This window comes from Miniopterus natalensis, chromosome X (assembly GCF_054644295.1).
Source record: "Miniopterus natalensis isolate mMinNat1 chromosome X, mMinNat1.hap1, whole genome shotgun sequence".
Lineage (NCBI taxonomy): Eukaryota > Metazoa > Chordata > Mammalia > Chiroptera > Miniopteridae > Miniopterus > Miniopterus natalensis.
The window spans coordinates 80,516,211-80,538,778 of NC_142103.1; the positions used below are offsets into that span (position 1 = coordinate 80,516,211).

Here is a 22,568-nt window from a genome sequence, read left to right on the forward strand (position 1 = left end):
TTAGAATTAATGAATATATATAACCCCTCCTCACATTCTTTTGTGTGTGTTTGTGTTTTAATATATCTTTATTGATTTCAGAGAGAGGCAAGGAGAGGCAGAGAGAGAGATAGAAACATCAATGATAAGAGAGTCATTGATCGGCTGCCTCCTGTGCGCCCCCGATTGGGGATCGGACCCGATTGCCTGGATCCTAGGTCGATGCTCAACCGCTGAGCCACACCAGCCAGGCTCACCTTATTCTTTAAATTTGCTTCAAACCTTTGTTCAGGGAAGCATTTTGGAGCTTTCTCCTTGTCTCCTTGTTGGGTGTCGGACTTTGGGTTCAACTCGAGGACCCCTCCAAGTTTCTTTTTTCTTTAAATAATTTTATTGATTTCAGAGAGAGGAAAGAAGAGGGAGAGAGAAAAAAATGTCAATGATGAGAGAGTCACTGATCGGCTGCCTCCTGCACGCCCCTGGCTGGGGATCGAGCCCGCAACCCGGGCATGTGCCCTGACCGGGAATCGAACCACAGTCTCCTAGATCCCAGTTTGATGCTCAACCTCTGAGCCACGCCCGGCCGGGCCCAAATTTCTAAATTTTAAGAATTCCACCATCTTCCCTTTGTTCCCTCAGCCCGAGGGGCAGTAGCTGCTTCCTGCAGTTGCTACCTCCTTGATGCCTTTCTGTTCACTTTCCTTCCATTAGAAAGTTTATTGAGATCCTCGTGGATTCATATGCAGTTTTAGGAAATAATACAGAGAGACCCCTTGCACACTTCACCTGGTTTCCCCCAATGGTGACATCTTGCAAAGCTTTGGTATAATCTCACTGCCGGGATATTGACATTGATACAATCCGCCATTCTTATTCATATTTCCTCAGTTTTACTTGTATTCATACTCGTACGAATTTCTGTGTGTGTGTCTTTAATACTATACACTTACCAGTGTTATGTCCGAGAATCAGATCCCCTATGCGGCGGAAAGACAATCGCTCCAGAGCCGATAATGTAACAGCAAAAGGGACTTTTATTCCAGCTCGCTGGGGTTCGGTCTTATCCAAGGCAGTGGAATTCTGACTCGAACCCTGATCTAAATTTACAACAAGCTTATATAGGGCTACAGTGAGCAAGCAATCATTGTCCTTAGAAGGGTTGTCAATTCTTCAGGAAGGGTGGGCTCAGGATGTTCCTCAACCACAGGCGCCTGAGGCTGGAGTGCACCTGGTATTTGTCAAACCCACTGATTTAAGTTAATTCCTGGAACTGCCTCCCCCCTCTGCAGTTCACTGAGTCACTCATTTAAGCCTTTTGTCCTGCCCCGGGGCCTGGGGGCCTGCCTTGGTCTTGGTGGGTCCTCACACCACATGTGTAGGTTTGTGAAAAAGACTGATAATGAAAAAAAAAACGATTCTTTTGAAAGATGCTGATGGAGGAGAGCCCTACAGATACCCTGGGCCACCAGAAAGATGAACAAGTGGGTCCTACAGCAAATTAAGCTGTTATTGCTGGAGGCGACAATGACAAAAGTGAAGCTGTCCAACTTTGGGCACATTGTGAAAAGGCAGGATTCTTTGGGAAAGACAATAATGGTGAGGAAAATAGAAGACAGCAGCGGCAGCAGGGAAAAAGAAAGACTAAATAGAAGATGGACTGACTCCGTAACAAAAAAAGCCACAGGCACGAGGCCACTGGAGCTGAGCAGCTGCTGAGGACAGGACATGTGGACACCACTCATTCATAGTGTACCAGGAACTGGAGTCAACTCAACAGCCTGTGACACAGGTCTGGGTGTCCACCGCAATCCATATGGAACAGCTCTATCACCACAAGGATCCCTCTTGTTGCCATTTTTATTTATTTTATTATTATTATTTTTTTAAATATATCTTTATTGATTTCAGAGAGAGGAAAGGAGAGGGAGAGAGAAATAGAAACATCAACGATGAGAGAGTCATTGATCGAGCCCACAACCCGGGCATGTGCCCTGACCCGGAATCGAACCCCGATCGCCTGGATCCTAGGTCAATGCTCAACCGCTGAGCCACGCCCGGCCGGGCTTGTTGCCCTTTTTAGAACCACATCCACCTCTTCTCTCTCACCCCCCAACCACCCCATCCCCTGGCAACCACTCATTTGTCTGAATTTCTAAAATTTTATCATTTCAAAAATCTTACCTAAATGGAATCATATAGTATATAAACTTTTTTCACTCAGCATAATTCCCTGGAGAGTCATCCAAGTTGTTGTGGGAGCTAAAATAACATTAACGCTTTTCCTCCCACCTTCTCCGAGTTCTGGCTGGGCTAATAACCAAATTAACAGAGACAGATTACCAAGAGAAAATCCAAGTTTAATGTGTGAGCATGGGGAATTCACATGGCATGAAAATTCCAAAGACAGTGAGGCAACACTGAGCGTGTAAGACATTTTGGGACAAAGGAGAAAGAGGGGACAGGGCATTAGATTTCAGAAGTGAGAGTGGGGGATTTCCAGCAGAACACCCATGGCAGGCAAATCCTCTCTAGGCAACTCAGAAACAATGTGACATCGGATATCTAGCTAAGGGGCATCTGCCTGAAGCCCTCTTGTTTGGCATATTTCACTCAAATTAGGCATGCCCGGCCAGCGTGGCTCAGTGGTTGAGCATCAATCCATGAACCAGGAGGTCAGGGTTGGATTCCCGGTCAGGGCACATGCCCGGTTGCAGGCTGATCCCCAGTAGGGGGCGTGCAGGAGGCAGCTCTCATCAATGTTTCTCTCTCTCCCTTTCCCTCCCTCTCTCTTGTAAAATCAATAAAAACATAATATATTTTTAAATGTTCACTCTCCACCTCCCTGGGCCCAGCCCCTGAATTAGATAAGCCTCATGACATTTCCTTCGGAATTAGATAAGCCTCTTGACATTTCCTTGAGCCTCTCTCTAAAACCTCTTTCCTTGTTATGACTTTAATTATTACTCAAGTCCAGAGGTTTCTGCGGAGTCCTTGCTTCACTGGAGCTCCATCTCCCAGCCCAGCACCAGCCAGTAGGCAGGGCTTTTCGTCCTTCCTAGGGACAGCTGTCACACACAGGAAACCTTTTCATTTCTGGGGGGAAACTGACAAAAAGAATCAACCCCGAAATTTCATGAAAACAAAATGAGCTGCCTTTTTATTTGATAGTGTAATATCATTTGTTTTCTATGTTTTTTAGGGTTGTTTCTCATTGCAATATTATTGTGCATTTTTGCATGGCCTAGGTGTAATCATTTTTTTTGTTTAGAGTATAATGCTGACAAATATGCGTGTATGGAAGGGGGAAAGATACTACTTTGGCCTTTTATCACTCCTCATTTCATTTTGTTTGGTTTTATGCCATCAATGTCTTAGGAAACTTTAGAAGAGATTCTCTGCTACCAAACGTGGGTTCTTTTGCACAGAAATATTTAAAATAGGATAGTCAAAAATGTAACAAAAGACTCCTTGCCAATACTTTATGATGGTATCGCTTAATATTAACCAGACTTTGATGTATTGCAATAAAACAAGGAACTGTTAAAAAAAATATAATCAAATTAGGCTAAGGCCACATTCTAAGATTTCCTTCCTTAAGCAGATTTCTCTGTCTGAATCTCTTGGGCAAGAAAGGTGGGAGAGTCAAAGGTTCTTTCTGAGTCTTTTGTTTCTTAATAAACAGCTTTAAATCAATATCCAAAAAAGCAGCTTCAGGGTGGCAGAATTCTGATTCCTTCACTGTGTGTATCACTAGTTCATTTCTTTTCATTGCTGAGTAGTATTCTGTGATATGGATGTACCACAGTGTTTTTAACCATTCAAGGACACCTGAACTTGTTCCAGTTTTTGACTTTTAAAAATAAAGCTGAACATTTATGTACAGGTTTGTGTGAACACACATTTTTGTTCATGTGAGATAAATGCCCAGGAGTTTCGTTGCTAGATGATATGATAGTTGCATGATTAGTTCATAAGAAACTGCCAAACTGTTTTCCAGAATGGCTATACCATTTTATAGTCCCACCAGCAATGTATGAAAGATCCAGTTTCTCTGCATCCTCTCCAGCATTAGATGTTGCCACGATTTTTTTATTTTAGCCATTCCGATCGCTATATACTGATATCTCATTGTGGTTTTAATTTGCATTTTTCTGATAGTTAATGATGTTGAACAAGTATTTACCTTTTAGCTTCTCAGGTGCCTAGTTAACAAGTTTATACTTAGGTATAAACTTATACCTAACTTATAAATGTCATTTATAACTTATAAATGTCATATTAAATGCTTTCTTTTCGAGCCCTGGCCAGTTTGCTCAGTGGTTAGAGCGTCAGCCTGTGGACTGAAAGGTCCTGGGTTCGAGTCCGGTCAAGGGCACTTACCTCGGTTGCAGGCTCGATCCCATGCCCAACCGGGGCCACGTGCAGAAGGCAACCAACCCAAGTGTCTCTTTCACATCTAGGTTTCTTATCTCTCTATATATATATATCCCTTCCATTCTCTCTGAAAAGCAATGGAAAAAATATCCTCCGATGAAGATTAAAAAAAAAAAGAATAGTAATTACTTTATGAGAAAGAAAATAAATAAATCAATGCTTTCTGTTCAAGTCCATATGGTAAAAATAAATAATTCAATAATTGACTAAGTAAGGGAAAAGGGATAGCTCTTCCTTACAGCAGAATTTCAATTAATAAATATAAAAGAAATGGTAGAAATAGAAAATCACCATCTGACAAACACTATGGTAATAATTGTTGCAGGCAAGAAGCAAAAAGGATGCTGATGCTGGCGAGTGAAAGTATGATGAGAAATAAGGTATTTGCAGAGACTCAAAGTATCTCTCCATAAGATATTCATCAATTACAAAGGGAAAAATAGTATCTTTACAGTGGGGACACCTGGCAGGCAGATACCACCTCAATAAAGTGACTGAAGTTAACATCACCAGTGATAAGACATAGCGACATCGTGTGTCCCCTTATAGGATATAAGGGCACAGCACCATTTCTGTGGTATTCTTGCCAAAAATGTATTAAGTTCAAGGTAATCATGAGAAAATATCAAACACATGGTAACCTCATAGAAACTCCATTTCTTTAATGGGCATTTTCTCCTTTCTTTCCTTTTGATTGAAACTGGCTTCGCCCAGCGCCCTGACTCACCTGCCGCCTCCCTACCTCAGCTCCAACCAGTCAGTAGAGATCATGACCCTGACCAGGACCCCAGGTCCCTCAGTCACCATGATTAATGAGTGCGCCCCTGTATAACCCATCCCCTGGAAGCGGGGGAGCCAGGTCTTTAAGCATTAGTTCATTGTCCCCAGCCCCCGCCCCTGTCCCCCAGCCTAAAAATAAACCCTCATTGTCTTTGCTGTGTAACTGTGGGAACAAAAAAAGGGGCCACCTACTAAACCTGACAAGCTCAAGGGAGGCCTGCGCGGCAGCTTTACAAACCCAGACACCACATAGGATGGTCGAAAATTAAAACTTCCTAACTCAAAGCAAGTCATGGCAGGTAGTCATGGCCTAGGCCGGTATCTTCCTTGTCAAAGGTCAACCTTTAACCTTAACTGAGCCTGTCTAGGAGTCTTTGAATCTATGATAACATACTTTTGGGAATGTCAGGGTAATTTCCTTTTACCAGACCCTTCAGGGCACAATCTTCTACCGGAGACCACAAACCCCCTCATTGCTATTGAGTTCATTGTTGAATGTTAACTATCCTGCACCCACCTAAGTAAAAGAAATGTGTCCATCGTTTTACTTTTTACCCAACCCCAGAGGTTTCCCTGCTCTGCTTTCTCCCACCTCCCTAATCTATCACCAGTGCATTTCACGTCACCCACTTATGTCTTCTCCTTTGATTGTAATGCAAAAAACAAGGTGCAAAACTGCCATTCTCAGGAGCGTTATCTCAATCCCTTGAGGTTTTGCTTCCCCCAATTGCCATCAGATTGGCTCAAATAAACTCACAAAAATTCTTACAGGTTTGGACGTTTCTTACGTTGACGGCTGCACGCTCCTGTTCATGTCTCACTGGGCTTTGATGCACGCAGGCAAAAACAGGCCCCTTTACTCCGGTGACAAAATTGGGAGGGACATTCTGCAAAGTAACTGGGCAATAATCTTCAAACGTGTAGATGCGACCGGAGGGGGTGGTAGGAATGGGAGAAGCAGTGCTTCCCTGCAGAGACCCGGGCAGGGGGGAGAGGCCAGGCTGCAAGCAGGCTGGCAGCACCTGGCAAGCGCAGGAGCCGCTGCAAAGAAAGGAGCAGAGCCCTGAGGGTGGGCAAGGACTGGCCTCTTGACTTTGAAGTAATCAAGCCAAAGCCTGGCAAGCCCCCCTAGGGCCTGGGGCCTGGCCAGCACACCCCCCAGCTAGAGTTTTCTCTTCATTTCATCTCTCATTAACTTTTCTAAATCGTTTACAAGGTTGGGAAGTGGGATGAGTTTTTTTTGGGGGGGGGAGAGGGTAGAGAAGTGGGGGAGGGGAGCTCCACTTTCAGGCCAGACGTGACTCTCGAGAAGACTGGCTTGATGTGAAAGCACACCTGTGAGCATTTTTGTTGCTTTGATCAAATACAGTTGACAGAACAACATTCTCACTGGTTACTGGTGGAAGTCACCGAACAGGCCTCCAGTTTCTTAGGGTGCCAGCCAAGTTGTGGCATCTCCCTTGGTCCGATCCTGTTTCTGGCACAGAGCTTCTACAATGCCAGGAATTTCCTAGGCGATAAGAGCAATGAAGATGTCTTTTGTTATTCATAACAAGTGCCTTTCAAGCACACCTTAGCACGTTAATACGGTGTTGAGGGAAAAACTCCCAGATAGCCTCAGGATGGCTGGTTGCCAGGGAAACCAACCCTGTGATCAGAGGGTTGGAAATTTCAGCCCCAGGCCCCCAACCTCCTAAGAGCCCCTGGAGGTTGAATTAATGTCCAGTGGTCAATGATTTCATCAATCATGCCTCCGCAAAAACCCAAAAGGACAGGGTTCCGAGAGCTTCTTGGTTGGTACACCTGCCCACATGTTGGGAGGGTGACGCACCCCAAGCTCCGTGGGGACAGAAGCTGCCGCCCTCGAGACACCTCCAGACCTCTCCTATGTATGTCTTCATCGGGCTGTTCACTTGTGTTCTTTAATATCTCTTCTAATGAACCAGTGATCCAGTAAGTAAACTGCCCTACTGAGTCCTGTAAGCCAGTCTAGCAAAGTAATTAAACCCAAGGACGGAGGGCATCTGAAGGGGTAGGGGGTGGGCGTGGGTATGAAGCAGAAAGAAGAACATGTTCCCCAAAATTGCCCCATTGAGCCAAGCCCTTCCAGGACCACGGCAGTTATCATCAGGTAGCTATAAAACAATGGCCCAGGAATTAACCTGACTCCTTTTAAGTTTGTTTTTCAGATCTCAAGCCAAACCGTGTCCCTTCTTGCATCCCATAATAAGTGCTGCACAGTCCCAGAACCCCTCGCTTGGCTGGCATGTACCAGGACGTTAGTGTTCCTAAAAAGGAGGAGCTTGCTGGCCCACAGCCTGATTGGCAACCTCACCAGCTTCCACATTTTCAAATAATAAAAACCCCTAAGCCCCACATTTGGGACGCACAACCTGAGGCCCTGTCTCAGGGCTCTCCTCCTGTGCAGAGCCTCAATAAATCTGCCTCTGCTTTTTATCAGTGTCCCTGGTCTCAATTCTTTTATACCAGGAGACAAGAGCCCAGACTCATCGGTAACATGTAGTCTTGTGGGACTGAGTCCTTAACCTGTAAAGATACCTCCAGGTGGTGTCAGAATTGAGTTAAATTGTTGGACACCCAGCTAGTGTCACAGAATTCCTTGGTACGGGAAAAACAACCACACATTTAATGATCAAAAGTGAAGGACTAAGTAGAGGAGACACACGGCAGTGTGATTTGCCTTAGAGTTGGCTGGTGTGGATGAAAAAGGAGTTTTACTGCCCAGCTGGGTGTGGCTCAGCGGTTGAGCATCGACCTGGGATCCAGGAGATCACGGTTCGATTCCCGGTCAGGGCACATGCCTGGATTTTGAGCTCGTGAATGTTTCACTCTCACATAGATCGTTTCTCTCCCTCTCCCACTTTCTCTAAAAATCAATAAAAAATATTTTTTCAAATTCTCAGTAGGTTTAAAGGTTCTTATGTCAACACTGGTGTTCTGGCAGCCCTCTTGGGTCCTGAGATGGCAGCGAGAATAAAAAACTCACACGTGGAGCAATAATACAGAAGGAATCTGAGTCCTAAGAGCTTTGTGGAGCAGAACTGCCACACATGCTCAAGACTTTGAAGGGTAACAGAAAATGCCACCCCAAAATCCACCTCCTTGTCAGAGGATTATTTTGAGCTGATTATTTTTAGAAACAACAGACAAAGGGGAAGCTCTAAAAAGAGAAGCTACCCTTCTGTGAGGGATATTTAAATTTATAAAGGAAATCTTATGTAAGGGTGTCTCCCTCCGTGTACCAGGAAGAGGAGACTAGCTCTACATCACAATCTTATCAATGGAGCAGGTGTGGACTTAAATCTGCATAACAACCTTCCCCTTGTTCACTGTGCTTTTCCTGGTCTACTCCCAGAACTGGCTTTCCTTCTCGGATCCCCTCCCTTTTTTTTTGTCTTTAGCTGAAGATGGTATTTAAACTCGTTAAGCCACTTCAGGGAGTCAGTTTCCCTAGGTCTCTCCCATGTATACCTGAGGTATACGTGTTATTAAACTTCTGGGGTTTTTTTTTTCTCTTGTTAATCGATCTTTTATTACAGGGGTCTCAGCCAAGAACTCAGAGGGGTTGAGAAAACACTCCTTTTCCTCCCCTGTAACTTTTCCCTGGGACTTTATCATGAGAGAGAAATAAGCCTCGACCTTATTTAAGCCCACTCCTATTTAAGATTCCACTGGTGATTCACATTTCCTTGGCCGGTGCCAAGTGCTTCACAGCTATTTCTACTCATGATTTCTCTCAATAGCTCTTTGAGGTAAAATGCATTTTCCCGATGAAGAAATGGTAGCTTCGGCCCTCAGTGGTGAGGTGAGATAAGTGATGCTGGTTTTGTCTTTGTTTTTTTTAACCCTCACTTGAGGATATTTTTTCCATTGCTTTTCACAGAGTGGAAGTGAGAGAGAGAAATATCAACGTGAGAGAGACACATCAATTGGTTGCCCCCCTGACACCCCAACTGAGGCCAGGATGGAGCCTGCAACCGAGGTACATGCCCTTGGCTGGAATCAAACCTGGGACCCTTCAGTCCACAGGCCAAGGCTCTAATCGCTGAGCCAAAGCGGCCAGGTCTGGTTTTGTCTTTCCAGAAGGCTGTGCCTGCCTGCAGTCTCTGCATTAATCACAATGATTAATCTGCAAAGCCCTGTGATGTCAGCCCTGTGCCAGAGAAACCAGAAAGCATAAGTCGTTCTTGGTGAGCCATCACCTGAAATTAAGTGAAGTACAGTGGTGGGTTTGTCCATCTGGAAACCAGAGGATGCTAGTTCACAAGGCCAAAGAGCAGGCCAGAGAAGCGAGCGATGCCACTTCTCAGCTTGAGACAGAACCCTTTCAAACCCCCAGGGGGAGCTTTCTATGTTCTATATAATGGGCAGTGTTCTGTTTTCCTAATGACTATTTTAAAACTAGAGGAAGCTAAAAACATCAGCAGAGAAAGTTACTGGTGGGAAGCAGGGGAAAACAAAAATGCAACCACGTTTAGTAATGACCGTTTTCCTTAGAATTCGTTGGGAAGATGAGGGCCACAGGTGGCTCAGCCCCATCCCGCCGTGCAAGGGGTCCAGCCTTGTTTTCACCAACCCCAGAAGAAGGGCCGGGGGCCAGGGATATTGTGCCATCTCCCTGCATCGGCAGGGCATCCGAGGCTTTGGGAGTTCAGTTCAGTCCATGCCCAGGCTTAGTCCAGCTCAGTATCTGTCCCTGTCCCTGTCCCTGTCCAGCTAGCTTAGCCTCTGTTCCCAGCTGTGCCCAGGACAGTGCTGCACTGCCTCAGCCAGGCCTGGGCGGCTGCCACGAAGACAACCTGCGAATAAACAGGCCAAACTGTGTGCTACCCGGAATGGCCTTTGTTAAGCTCTGATTATATTATCTTGGGCTTGTGAGAGAGAGGCTTTCTTTCAAACGAACCAGTCCCTTTCCTAATCCTTCCCAGGCTTGTGCTGGTTGCCTGCATCGCTAGTTCATTCCTTTTTATTTGAGCAGCATGTCGTGGTATGGACGGTTTGTTTAACCAGCCACCCAAGGAAGGACATCTGAGCTGGCTCCAGTTTTTAGCTAATATAAATAAAGCTGCTATAAACATTCGTGGACAGGCTTTTAAGTGAACATGTTTTCATTTACTGGGCTGAATGACCAGGAGTGCAAATGCTGAGTCATATGGTCGTTGCATGTTTAATTTGGGGGGGAAATGCCTTTTTCTAGAGTGGCTATGTCCTTCCACATCCCCACCGGCCATCTCTGAGGGTCCAGTTGCTCCCCACCTTGCCAGCATTTGGTGTTCTCTCTATATCTTAGTCATTCTGGTGTTATCCCTTGGTGGTTTTAATTTGCATTTCTCTGCCGCTAATGACGTGGAGCATCTTTTCATGTGCTTATTTGCCATTGTATATCTTCAGTAAAATGTCTGTTCATGCTTTTGCCCATTTTCTAATTGCATTGTATTTTTACTGTTGAGATTTGAGATTTCCTTGTGAAATATATGGTTGGCAGATATTTTCTACCAGGCTGTAGCTTGTCTTTTCATCCTCTTCATGTGGGCTTTTGCACAACGAAATTTTTTAATTTTGATAAGATAAAATTGTAACTGAGTGAAACGCTGGTTCTCTCAGATCCGATCTTGTTCGGGCCTGCTTTGTTCCCAGGGCCTTCAGGCTAATCGCTCCTGCTTTAGACATGCTAATCAGTAGAGGAATTCTGCTTGGGGCTTGAGTTTTTACAAAACCAGCCCCTCCCATTTTCCCTTCCCTTGATTTAAAAGAAGCCTGAACTTCTTTGTGTGTGCTTGCTTAAGATGGATTTGAGGAACCTCTGAGCCACCCCCCACACCCCGCCCCGTCTTCTGGATTAGGTGCCTCCTCAATCAATAAACCTTTTCTTACTCCGAACTCGGACGTTTTCAATATTGGCCTTTTTGAAGTGTCATGCACACGAACTTTTGGCCCGGGAACAGATTCTTCCTTTTATGCTTTGTCCTATTGGTGTCAAGCCTAAGAACTCTTTGCCTAGCCCTAGATCCCAAAGACTTTCTATTTTTTTCCTAAAAGTTTTATAACTTTGTATTTTACACTTAACTCTAAGATTTATTTTGAGTTAACTTTTGTATAAGATGTGAGGCCTAGGGCAAGGTTCACTTTATTGCCTATAGATGTCCAATTACTCCAGCACTATTTGTTGAAAAAGCTATGATTTCACTTATATGTGGAATCTAATGCACAAAATAAACTAACAAACAAAATAGAAACAGACTCATAGATACAGAGAATAGAGTGACAATTGTCAGAGGAGAGGGAAGTTGGGGGGCTGGGTGAAAAAGGTGAAGGCATTAAGCAAAAACAACAACTCTTAGACCCTGCCAACAGGATAGTGATGACCAGAGGGAAGGGTTGGGTGAGGCAGGAGAGGGTAAAGGGGGGATAAATGGTGATGGAAGGAGACTTGACTTGGGGTGCTGCACACACAATGCAATACACAGATGATGTATTATAGAATTGTACGCCTGAAACTTATATAATTTTATTAACCAATGTCACCCCGATAAATTCAATATAAATAAATAGCTATATTTCATTAAAATGCTTTTGCACTTTTGTCAAAAATTGGCCAAGCCTGTACGGGGATCTATTTCTGTGTTCTCCATTCTGTTCATTGAGCTGTTTCTATGTGTCTCTCTCTTTGACAATACCACACTGTCTTGATTACTGTCGCTGTATAGTTAGACTTAAATATCACATACAGTGAGTCCTCCTAGTTTATTCTTCTTTGTCAAGATTAGTTTAGCAATTCTAGGGCCTGTGCCTTTCTGTATAAATTGTAAAATAAGCTTGTCTATGTTTACAAATAACCTTGCCAAGATCGTGATAGAGCTTTTCAGTCCTTTCCTCTGAAATTCAACTCTTAGCTCCAGAAGAGAAAAGTTCCCAGAGGTGAAAAGCTTCACATCACAGGTAAGTTTACTCTGGGTCTGGAGCTTAGAGACCTGGATTCAAATCCTAATTTTGCCACTTACTAGCTGTGGACTCCTGGCAAGTCACTTAATTCTCTAAACCCCAGTTTCCACATCTGTGACATGGAGATAACAATGTCCAAATGGGATAATTAGATGGTTAGGCATTGACTACCTGCCACATAAGAGTTCGCCAATAATGGCATCCATTTGAATTCCAGAGCAATGAGTATTTTGGAGCCAAATTCGGAACATTTTAGAAAGGCAATTATATATAATGTCAGGTACAGGGCACAATCTCTGTAATCATTTACCCTTGGTGGAGGTTTTTTCATGTTATTGGATGCTTGAATAAAAGATATCACTGTGAGACACCAAGAAGATCGTTCAAAGACATTCTCATTAGTTATTAACTTATTAAATGAAACAGCCATTAGTGCTCTGTGGGCCGCTGCCGGAGCCGCACGCTCATTAGCCACCCGCGCCGCACACCCCACCTCACCCTCCTCTTCAGGAGGATCAAAGGGCGCCTCGATTCTAACTCTAATTGCCCAGGTGCTCTTTGAAATGCCCAGTCTTGCGTCTTTTGATCTAACTAGGTTTTTAAACAGGAAATAAAGAAGGCTAGTCCACTTTTTGGTGGTGACGCAAGAACATTGACTGGGAAAATAGTCAACAAATGAGATGCAGCTCTGCACTTGACTTTTAACCTCACATGTGTTGGAGAAAAAAAAGAAATCAAACTGATCTATGGCCCTGGCTTTCAAATATTCATGATCGTGACCCACAGTGAGAGATATATTTTTATATTGTGCTCCAGTACACACACACGCACACACTCTGTCTCTCTCTCTCTCACACACACACTCACACATATATAACTAAAGCAAATTTTAATAAGATAATTTTTTTTACTATCTGTGATGCATGCTGAAGTTTCCCTTGTCTACTTCGTCGCCGTCATTGTTTAATGCCATGACCCACTAACAGATCGCGAGTGAGCCGTGAGGAGGCCTGAACCCCAAGGTCCTGTAGGCCCAGAGAGCACTCCTGCTACTGGGAAGCCCTCCACAGGCCTCCCTGCGGCTTGGTGTTTCACTCAGTCTGGCTGTGAACAAAAGCTCTCTTTTTCTCCCGTCAGCATCACAGTTGTAAAAGTCAGCAACATTTCAAGGAAATCCCCCTGAAAACTGCAAATGTTCGTCTGAATGCTTCTAAATTTTCTCTGCCTGGAACACAAATAGAAGGAATATGAGTAACTCATTCAACAACTGAAGTTGGCCAGGCACAGCGTGGAGGGGCCATGTTTCACCGCAGCCTTGCACCCCAGGCTGCAGGAGACAGATGCCAAAGTGAGACCAGGGGCTGCTTGGGACTCCTCAAATCAGCCCAACCCCCCTGTGTGTGTGTGTGTGTGTGTGTGTGTGTGTGTGTGTGTGTGTGTGAAAGAGAGAGAGAGAGAAGAGAAAATAAGAAAATAGAAGATGGGGAGCAGAGATCTAGCTGATTGCTGCTTAAAACATAAAAATACTACCTCCCTGGTATAATGGAATGACTCCTGTCCCCCTCGGCCTTTTCTGATCACGTTGGCCACAAGGCTGTACAAGGACCCTCGGCCCGCATCACCCAGGAGAGCCAGTAGGTGCAGAGACACTCCCTGGCCAACAGAGTGAACAGGATGGAGCTGGAGCTCTCAGACTTCTGGAACCTGGAAACCTGTTTATTATCATAAGCACTTTCTGCCCCCAGGGGGGGAGACTCGAGTAGCCCTCCAGGAAAGACAGGACCCACCCCTTGCTCTTATGGGGAAATCTGAACACAATCTCAGAAGGGGAAGTGGAGTGTCCTGTTTGATAACAGAAAAAGGGAATATCTGCCCAGCCGGCGTGGCTCAGTGGTTGAGCGTCGACCCATGAACCAAGAGGTCACGGTTCGATCTCCAATTGGGACACATGCCGGGGCTGTGGGCTCGGCCTCCAGCAGGGGGCGTCCGGGAGGCAGCCCATCAATGACTCCTCCTTGATGTTTTTCTCTCTCTCCCTTCCTCTCTCTGAAATCAATAAAAACATATTTTTTTAAAAAGAAAAAAGGAATATCTTTCTAGCTTAAAACAGCATTGATCATACATGTAGCACTTTAAAAGGAGAGGGAGTTGCTGTATCTTTTACAGAGCTACGTCTCCCAATTCCCCAGACATTGCAGCTTTATGGAGAAACATGTTACTTGACTGTGCAACTTTCGGCTAGCTGGCGTCCCCAGAACTATTGTTTGTTCTTTTGGAGCTCTGAGCAGCAGCTTTCTGGCAATGTGGAACTGGGGTGAAGAAGGGACTGGCAAGCAGGCAGGTGCTGACTGGCCCTTTTGGCTCTGACGCACCCCACTGTGGGACAGTGTGTGACATCATATGGGGAATGCTGCAGAGAGCAAGACCAGCCTCTGCTCCCTGTGGGGCTGGGGATGTGAACCTTAGACTGTGGGACATGAAAAAGTCCACCCTGGGAGTTTGGGGTCAGAAACACAGGGAGGCCTGGGCATTCCCAGTGCTTGTGCTTGGGGGAGGGAGTTAAACCAGCCCAGCCACAGGGGCCTCTAAGGGGGTTGGGGTCTGGGGGTTCCACATCCAGCAGCAGTCAGAGAGGCTACTTACTTACCCTTTGGGAAAGTCTCCTTCACTTCTCAGCTGCTATCCTCTTCTGTGCTGTGGGGGACTGAAGGGAAACCGGCCTAAGCTATCCTTGAGTCAGAGGATCAAAGGGGAGAATAGAGTCACCTCCCCTGAAGTTGGGGTGAAAGCAGCAGAGGGGATCAATAGCCCAGAACAGCTGTGCCCTCTGGAGGGCAGCCTTGTGGTGGCCTAAGAGGTGAGTGGACTGGAGGGCTGTTGACCATCCTTGTGAAACCGTGGTCAGCAGGGAGAGATCTCTTAGAAACAGCAAGGGGGCTTTAAGAGAGGGAATTTTTCAAAGATTTTTATGGGGATTTGAGCCTTTGTGTGGAAAACATGTTTTAAGGGGAAAATATGAACCTTTTGTTTCTACATTTTCTCTCCCCTTCCTTGAAAGAACCAATAATACAATGAGGCCTTGGCATTCCTATCGGCTCAAGCAAACACTGTTCAAAGCCTAGTTAGGGTGCTGGGAGGAGAGAAAGACTGTGGCTAGTGGCCTGCTCACCCGACTTCTCCCTCAAGCCTCCACTTCTTCTGACAGTTCTGAGAAATCCAGACTTCATTCTATTAGGATTCTATCAGGTGAGCTGCCTGGAGCCACTAGTGTTTTGTTTCTTTCTTCTTCTTTTTTTTAATCCTTTTTTTTAAATTTTTTCCATTGCTTTTCAGAAAGAGTGGAAGACAGGGAAGGAGGGAGGGAGAAAGAAAGAAACATCAACGTGAGAGAGACACATTGATTGATTACCTCCTGCACTCGGGGTGCTGGGCATCAAGCCTGCCACGGAGATACATGCCCTCGGCTGGAATCGAACCTGGGACCCTTCGGTCTGCAGGTGGACGCTCTAACCACTGAGCAAAACTGGTTAGGCAACACCAGTGCTTTGGAGCATTGCTAGTGCTCATTAACATTCCTAGCTCTCCTCTCCTTCTGGGCACATGAAAGGACCATGCCTCCCTGCCTTGGTGAAGTTGTGCGGCCATGTGACCTTTTGGGCCCATCGAACGTGATAAGCAATGTGTGTCACATCTGGGTGGAAGCATTTAAGAGTGACGCACGGTTCTGCCAAGCTTTCCTGCTCTGTTGCGGCAAACCCTAGAGCCTGTGTCTGAATAACAATGTCCTAACATGGCAGCTCCTTCATCAGCCCTGGAAACCTAAGTGACTCCAATGAGCAGAGCCCCCCTAACAAGCCCATGTTGGGCATGTTGCATAAGCAAGAAATAACCCCCAGTAAGCCAGGGAAGACTGGGAGCTGTTTGTTACCGCAGCATAACGTGGTCCATCCTGCCAAGCACACATAGTTTTGCTTAGCAGAATCCATAGCACCTTAATATTTCTCAAGGTGCTAATAATTAGCTAACAATGGGGTGAGAAACTTAATGAACTCAAAACTGTGAACTCTGCACTGCCCCTTCTCTCAGAGCTCATAATGGCCACAATTCCCTGGGAACTCGTTCCAGGCAACTCTGGATCTGTTTGACAGTAAGTAACTCCCACGTTCCCAGAATTCTTCTGGGCTGGGTAGCTCTATAAAAATCTGTCTCCCCAGAGGCTATTTCAGTGTTGCTACTTGTTCAAAAAAATTCAGCCAAACAAATGCTCCTTAAAAAGCTGGCCATCTAACCAGCCAGGCAGAACTGGAGCAGCATTTTGAGGCTGGCTCTCAGGAACCCACTCCAAATGAAAGGAAGGACATTCCTCCCAAGGCAGCATCTTGCTCCTCAGTAACTCGGGCTGTGTGTCTGCTGTGGGCTCCCATGGTTACCAAGAGATCTGGTCTCCACAGTTCTCGTGATCCTCACTCTGTTACCATGGCCACAACACGCAGTTTAAACAAACATTTCTGACCTCATCTGGGTGTCACATTTGAGGAGTAAGACATTTGGAGAATGAATTCACTTTGAAACATTAAAATCAATCGAGGGATTTAGAATTTTGAAGATTTTGTGATCAAATGAATGCAAGCCACACCCTAGGAACCTCATTTTTCCACCCACGGGAAAAAGAATGACTGCTTAAAAAAGCATTTAGACCACTGTTGAGGTTTCAGTATAGAGTATAATTTAAATAAAAGTATCACATTGATGACAAAGTTCCCAATTTTGATATAATGATACTGTAAATAAGAACATGTCCTTGTTTTTAGGAAATACATCCTGAGGTATTTCGGGGTGAAGGGCTGTGATGTTTGCAACTAACTCAAACTGTTAGTAAGAAATAATAATGATATGGAGAGTAAGAGAAAGCAAATATAGTAAAATGTTACCAACTGGAGTGCCTAGGTGAATGGCCAAAGTGTTCATTCTACTATCCTTGCAACTTTTCTGTAGGTTTGAGATTTTTCAAAATAAGAAGTTTTTTAAAAAATCACCCATGTTCCAAATTAGTGCGGACAAAAAGGGGCCACATGCTAAACCTGACAAGCTCAGGGAAGGCCTGCAAACTCAGAGACCTAAAATAACCACAAAGGATGGTCTGAAATTAAAACCTTTTCACTGAAAAGCAGTTTATGGTGGGTAGTCATGTCCTAGGCTGGTATCTTCCCTGACAAAAGTCCATCTTTACCTTTACTGAGCCTGTCTATTGTCTTTTTGCATCTATGATAACATATCGTTGGAATGTCAAAGTAATTTTCCTTTTTCAGGACCCCTCAAAGCACAGGCACTGCTCTGCAGAGACCACAAATCCCCTCATTGTTATTAATTGTTGACTGTTAACTATCCTGCACCCATCTAACTAAAAGAAGTATATCCATCATTTTACCTTTTATCCAGTCCCAGAGGTTTCCCCGCTCTGCTTTCTCCCACCTCCCTAATCTATCACCAATGGATTTCACGTAACCCACTTATGTCTCCTCTTTTGAATGTAATGCATAAAACAAGGTGCAAAACTGCCACTCTCAGGAGCATTATCTCAATCCGTTGAGGTTTTGGCTTCCTGGCAATTGTCAAAAGTTTGGCTCAAATAATCTCAGGAAATTCTTCACAGGTTTGAATGATTTCTTACCTTAACATTAGTGACTTTAAACATTTTTAATGCTAACCCACAATAAAATATAGACTGTATGAAGTGATCCAGACACATACATATATAATCTTAACAAATGCATACAAATTAAATAAAAAGTTTCAAAAAACAATACTTACTCTTATAATATTACATGTGATGCTCTGTGACTTTTGCATTCTATCTTGGGTTTTTAAAATATTTTAGTTAATATTTTAAAAAATATTTTTTATTGATTTTTAGAGAGAGAGAGAGGTTCTATCTTGTTTTTTTATATTTTATTTACTTTTTTTAAAATATTTTTTTATTGATTTTTAGAGAGAGAGGAAGGGAGAGGGAGAGAGAGAAACATCAATGCAAGAGTGAACCATCCATTGGCTGCCTCCTTCACATCTCCTACGGGGATGGAGCCCTGACTGGGAATCAAACCAGCAACCCTCCAGTGAACCCCGACACCCAACCAACTGAGCCACACCAACCAGGGCTCTATCTTGTTTTTTTAAATGCTGGTTATGACCCATTACATTGAATTGATGACCATTAATGGTCACAACCTGTTTGGACACTCCGGCCTTCAGTGATGCTTTCTGCAGCATTCCTAATATTTACTATTACCTAGAGACACAAAAGTACTGTCACCATGAATAATTGACAACTTGATACACCTTGAATCTGTGTGGGCTTTGAAAATCCACCTCCTTTCATAACAATAGTAGAAAATATATTTCCCATTGGCCTAAAAATGAAATTAAGGAGCACACAGGAGTCACATCTATACTAATTTTTGTTATTATTTATTTATTTTTTGTAATCTTCACCCAAGGATATTTTTTCCATTGCTTTTCAGAGAGCGAAGGGAGAGAGAGAGAAACATCGATGTGAGAGAGACACATGGATTGGTTGCCTTCTGCACACGCCCAGATCAGGGTCGGGATCTGATCGAGCCTGCAACCAAGGTACATGCCCTTGGCCAGAATAGCTCCTGGGACCCTTCAGCCTGCGGTTTGATGCTCTAACCACTGAGCCAAACTGGCTAGGGATCTATACTAATTTTTAAGTTTTTCCAAAGGAAAAGTTGAATGAAAGAAATGCACCTTGAGTTTCTTTCTTTTTTATTTTAATATGTCTTTATTGATTTCAGGGAGAGGGAGAGAGAGAAAAACATCAATGAGAGTCATTGATTGGCTGCCTCCTGCACGCCTCCTACTGGGGATCGAGCCCACAACCTGACTGGGAATCGAACCTTGATTGCCTGGATCATAGGTCGATGTTCAACAGATGAGCCACGCCAGCCGGGCCCACGTTGAGTTTCTTTGTTCCATGCTTATAACTACTTCCTGTTCCTTGGGCTAGTATATTTACAGAATTCAAAAATATATATGAATGTATATATACACATACATACTTTAGTAGGGTACATGCACAATTGTCCATGCAGTTTTGAGTATTCATCTGTTGTGCAAATACAGATATTTGTAATAGGTGCTTCCCTTTCTAAAATATCTATGATATCGTCTCATTTATCTGGGTGATATCTCAGTAGAAACTTCTTTAAAGATTTAAAAAAATAAAAAGATAAAAGAAAACCTACCTCTTCAAATACAAAGAGAGGAGCTCAGGACACTAAGATTAGGGATTTCCAGAATGTTGACAAATGCAGTCATCATTGCCTGCGTATGGAGAACAGCTTGAGCAAGTATTTAGCAGACATACAGCCTTTGCTGTGACACTCAGGCCTGGGGGCTTACAGTTGGCCAACACCCTCCCTGGGAAATATCTCAGCCCCCTTCCCAGCTACTGGCTGCCTCCTTTCCTCTTGGCCATTAGTCAGCCCCCAAGTGTGCAGCCCATATTCCACATCATCCAAGCTGGAGACTCCTGCCCTGCTAATACAGCATTTCAGTGTCTTCTGGACACTCTTCCCACAAAACAGTAAGAAAAGAAGATTGTATGGCCTGCCCAAAGGATTCACAGTGCATGTTTGTATATGAAAGACTCTGAAAAGTCCTGCGGTCGAAAAACCTGCTAATTTCTTTTTTAATCTTAAGATTTTACAAATTTATTTGTCCACAGACACTTCCCCCTCTTTTTCCCCCTAACCTGCTCTGAAGTTCCTTTCTGTCTAAGGCCACCCCTGGGGATAATTGTGGAGCACATAAAATGGATCTTTGTTTTATTTTTCTTTTTTTTTTAAAGATTTTTTATTGATTTTGAGAGACAGAGAAAGGGAGAAGGAGAGAGAAAGAAACATCGATGTGAGAGCAAGACATGGATCGCCTGCCCCCTGCACGCTCCCTGTCGGGGATCTGGCCTATAACCCTTCTTGCACCAGAGGACACCCAACCAACTAAGCCACACCTGCGAGGGCTGGATCTTTGTTTTAACTGCCTCCTAAGGCATCTCAGACTCCAGGAACTGCCACCACCCCTTAGGTCTAAGTCCTTCTCCCATCCCCCTTCTCTCTTGTCCTGTCCATATTCCCACACCCTAGTGTCCCCAGGCCCAGAGGGAAGAGGATTGTGGTAGAAAACAAAGGAATTGGGCCTGATGGATTGCCCCACCAGGAGAATTGGCACAGTTCTTAATACTTTGCCAATGGACTGACTTTGATTCAGGCATTGCAGTCCCTTTCCTGGAAGACAGGGATGAGGGGAGGGATGGAGGTGGAGCTCTGAGGCCCTAGAGCTTCCAACGCTTAGCCTTCAAGTGGGAGGGTCCACGTTCACTCTTGTTTCTCTTTTCCAATTGATGCCCATGTGACATGAACAGAAATCCATTCCCCACCCCCACCCACCATGTGACATTTCTCAGGGTTGTCCTCTTCCAGGGGCCATCTCTAGAAGCAAACTGCCACCTCTGCTGGAATTTCACCTCCCACTCCCATCCTGTTCCCCTCTCCCCCCACCACAAACACGTTCCAGCCCAATTAAGTAAATTAGCCCCCACTGGCCAAGGCAGTCTGGGTCACCCCAGTGTGGCAGGGTCGGTATGTCTGTAGGGCAAACACCACGCGCTGGACCACACTGAGCAGGAGACCAGAGCCCACTAGAAACAGGGTGTTGTGGCCTGAACCTCCCACCCCACCCGAGGAAAGGCTGTCAGACAGCGAGGCATTGACCGGCCCGGGGGTGGTGTTACCCGCCTCCCCCACTGGGGCCCTCGGCGCCAGCAACTTGGAGAGGAGGCTGCTGAACCTGCTCACGGTGGTGGCCACGGGCTCTGAGGACGGGCCTGGGCTGGATCCAGTGAGGTTCAGCTCCTCAGGGTCCACACAGAGACCATCGGAGAAACGCCCAAAGACCACCTGGCTGAGGTCCAGGCCGGCCACTGAGCCCGGAGAGGCACACAGCACGTCAGCGACTTGCCCGGAGCTGTCCATCCAGTCCTGCAGCCACTCCAGGCTGCAGTCACAGCGCCACGGGTTGCGGAAGAGAAAGAGGCGGCCCAGGAAGACGCCAGGCTGGAAGGCGGCCCAGGTGAGCACGGTGAGGCGGTTGCCGTTGAGATGCAGGGCAAGGAGGCCCGAGAGGTTCCGGAAGGCACCCTCCTCCACGAAGGCGATGCGGTTGCGATCCAGGTAGAGCAGCTCCAGCTCGGCCAGGCTGGCGAACCAGGTGCGCGCCACGCGGCCCAGCCAGTTGCCCCCTAGGTTGAGCGTCTGCAGGCGGCGCAGGCCGCTGAAGGCGTCGGCGGGCAGCTCGGCCAGCCGGTTGTCGTTGAGCAGGAGGCGCTCCAGGGCGCCGCAGTCCCGGAAGGCCCCCGCGTGTACGGTGCGGACGCGGTTGGCCTGCAGGCTGAGCGAGCGCAGGCGCCGAAGGCCCCGCAGGGAGCTGGAGGCCACGGCCTCGATGCGGCTGCGCTCCAGGTGCGCGTGCGTCAGGTTGGCCAGGCCGCGCAGGGCGCCGGGCACGCGGCGGAACAGGTTGTCGAAGGCGGCGAGCTCGCGCAGGGAGGGCAGCTCGGCCAGGAGGCGCTCGGGCACGCTGAAGAGGCGGCAGGCGGCCAGGTCCAGGCGGTGCAGGCGGCCCAGCGCGGTGAAGGTGCGCGCATGCAGGTAGCGCAGGTCGCCGTTGTGTGCCAGGCGCAGCTCGGCCAGGCGCGGCAGGCCCTTGAAGGCGCCGGGCGTGATGAAGCTCAGGTTGTTGTGGCGCAGGGACAGGCGGCGCAGCGACGGCAGCGTGCCGAAGGCCCGCTCGCCCAGGAAGCGCAGGCCGTTGCGGTCCAGGTCGATGGAGGCCACCTCGCACGGGAACTCGGCCGGCACCCGCAGGAGGCCGGCGCGGTCGCAGCGCACGGAGCAGCCGCGGTCCCCGCTGCTGCAGGAGCAGGCCTCCGGGCAGGTGCGCTTGCAGGCCTCCTGGGCCCAGGCGCCCGGCCGGCTGAGGACCACCACTGGGGCGGGGGTTGGGAAGGGAGAGAAAAGACAAAACTGGAAGCAACCGTCAACCGGAGGGTCACTGCAGGCGAAATCCTACCTGTCCGCGTGGCGGGATGCGGCTCTCCACCGAGTTCCCGTACCTCCTGCATAGCCGCATGTTCCAAATGGTCCCTTTGGCCTTCTAGACCTTACGCAGGGTTCCCCGCCCCTTTGTGACTCAGCTTAATCAGTAAAACGCACCTCTGACCCCATTCTAAACCCCCTTCTACCCATATCATCCTTTGTGCTTTCCTAGAATTTGGTCCAGAGGGTGTGTTGTCTGCATGTGTAGGGGACCCTGAAGGCGTCACTGTGACCCACACT

General features: G+C 46.4%; 1 protein-coding gene across 1 annotated transcript; it reads right to left on the bottom strand.

Moving 5' to 3' along the window:
• Positions 1 to 20,762: 20,762 nt before the first annotated feature.
• Positions 20,763 to 22,354, bottom strand: NYX (nyctalopin). The gene is made up of 2 exons (XM_087813390.1): positions 22,303 to 22,354; positions 20,763 to 22,219 (listed from the first exon to the last, which is right to left on the bottom strand). Exons 1-2 carry the CDS (start codon positions 22,352 to 22,354, stop codon positions 20,763 to 20,765), a joined length of 1,509 nt encoding a protein of 502 aa, XP_087669516.1.
• Positions 22,355 to 22,568: the final 214 nt, after the last annotated feature.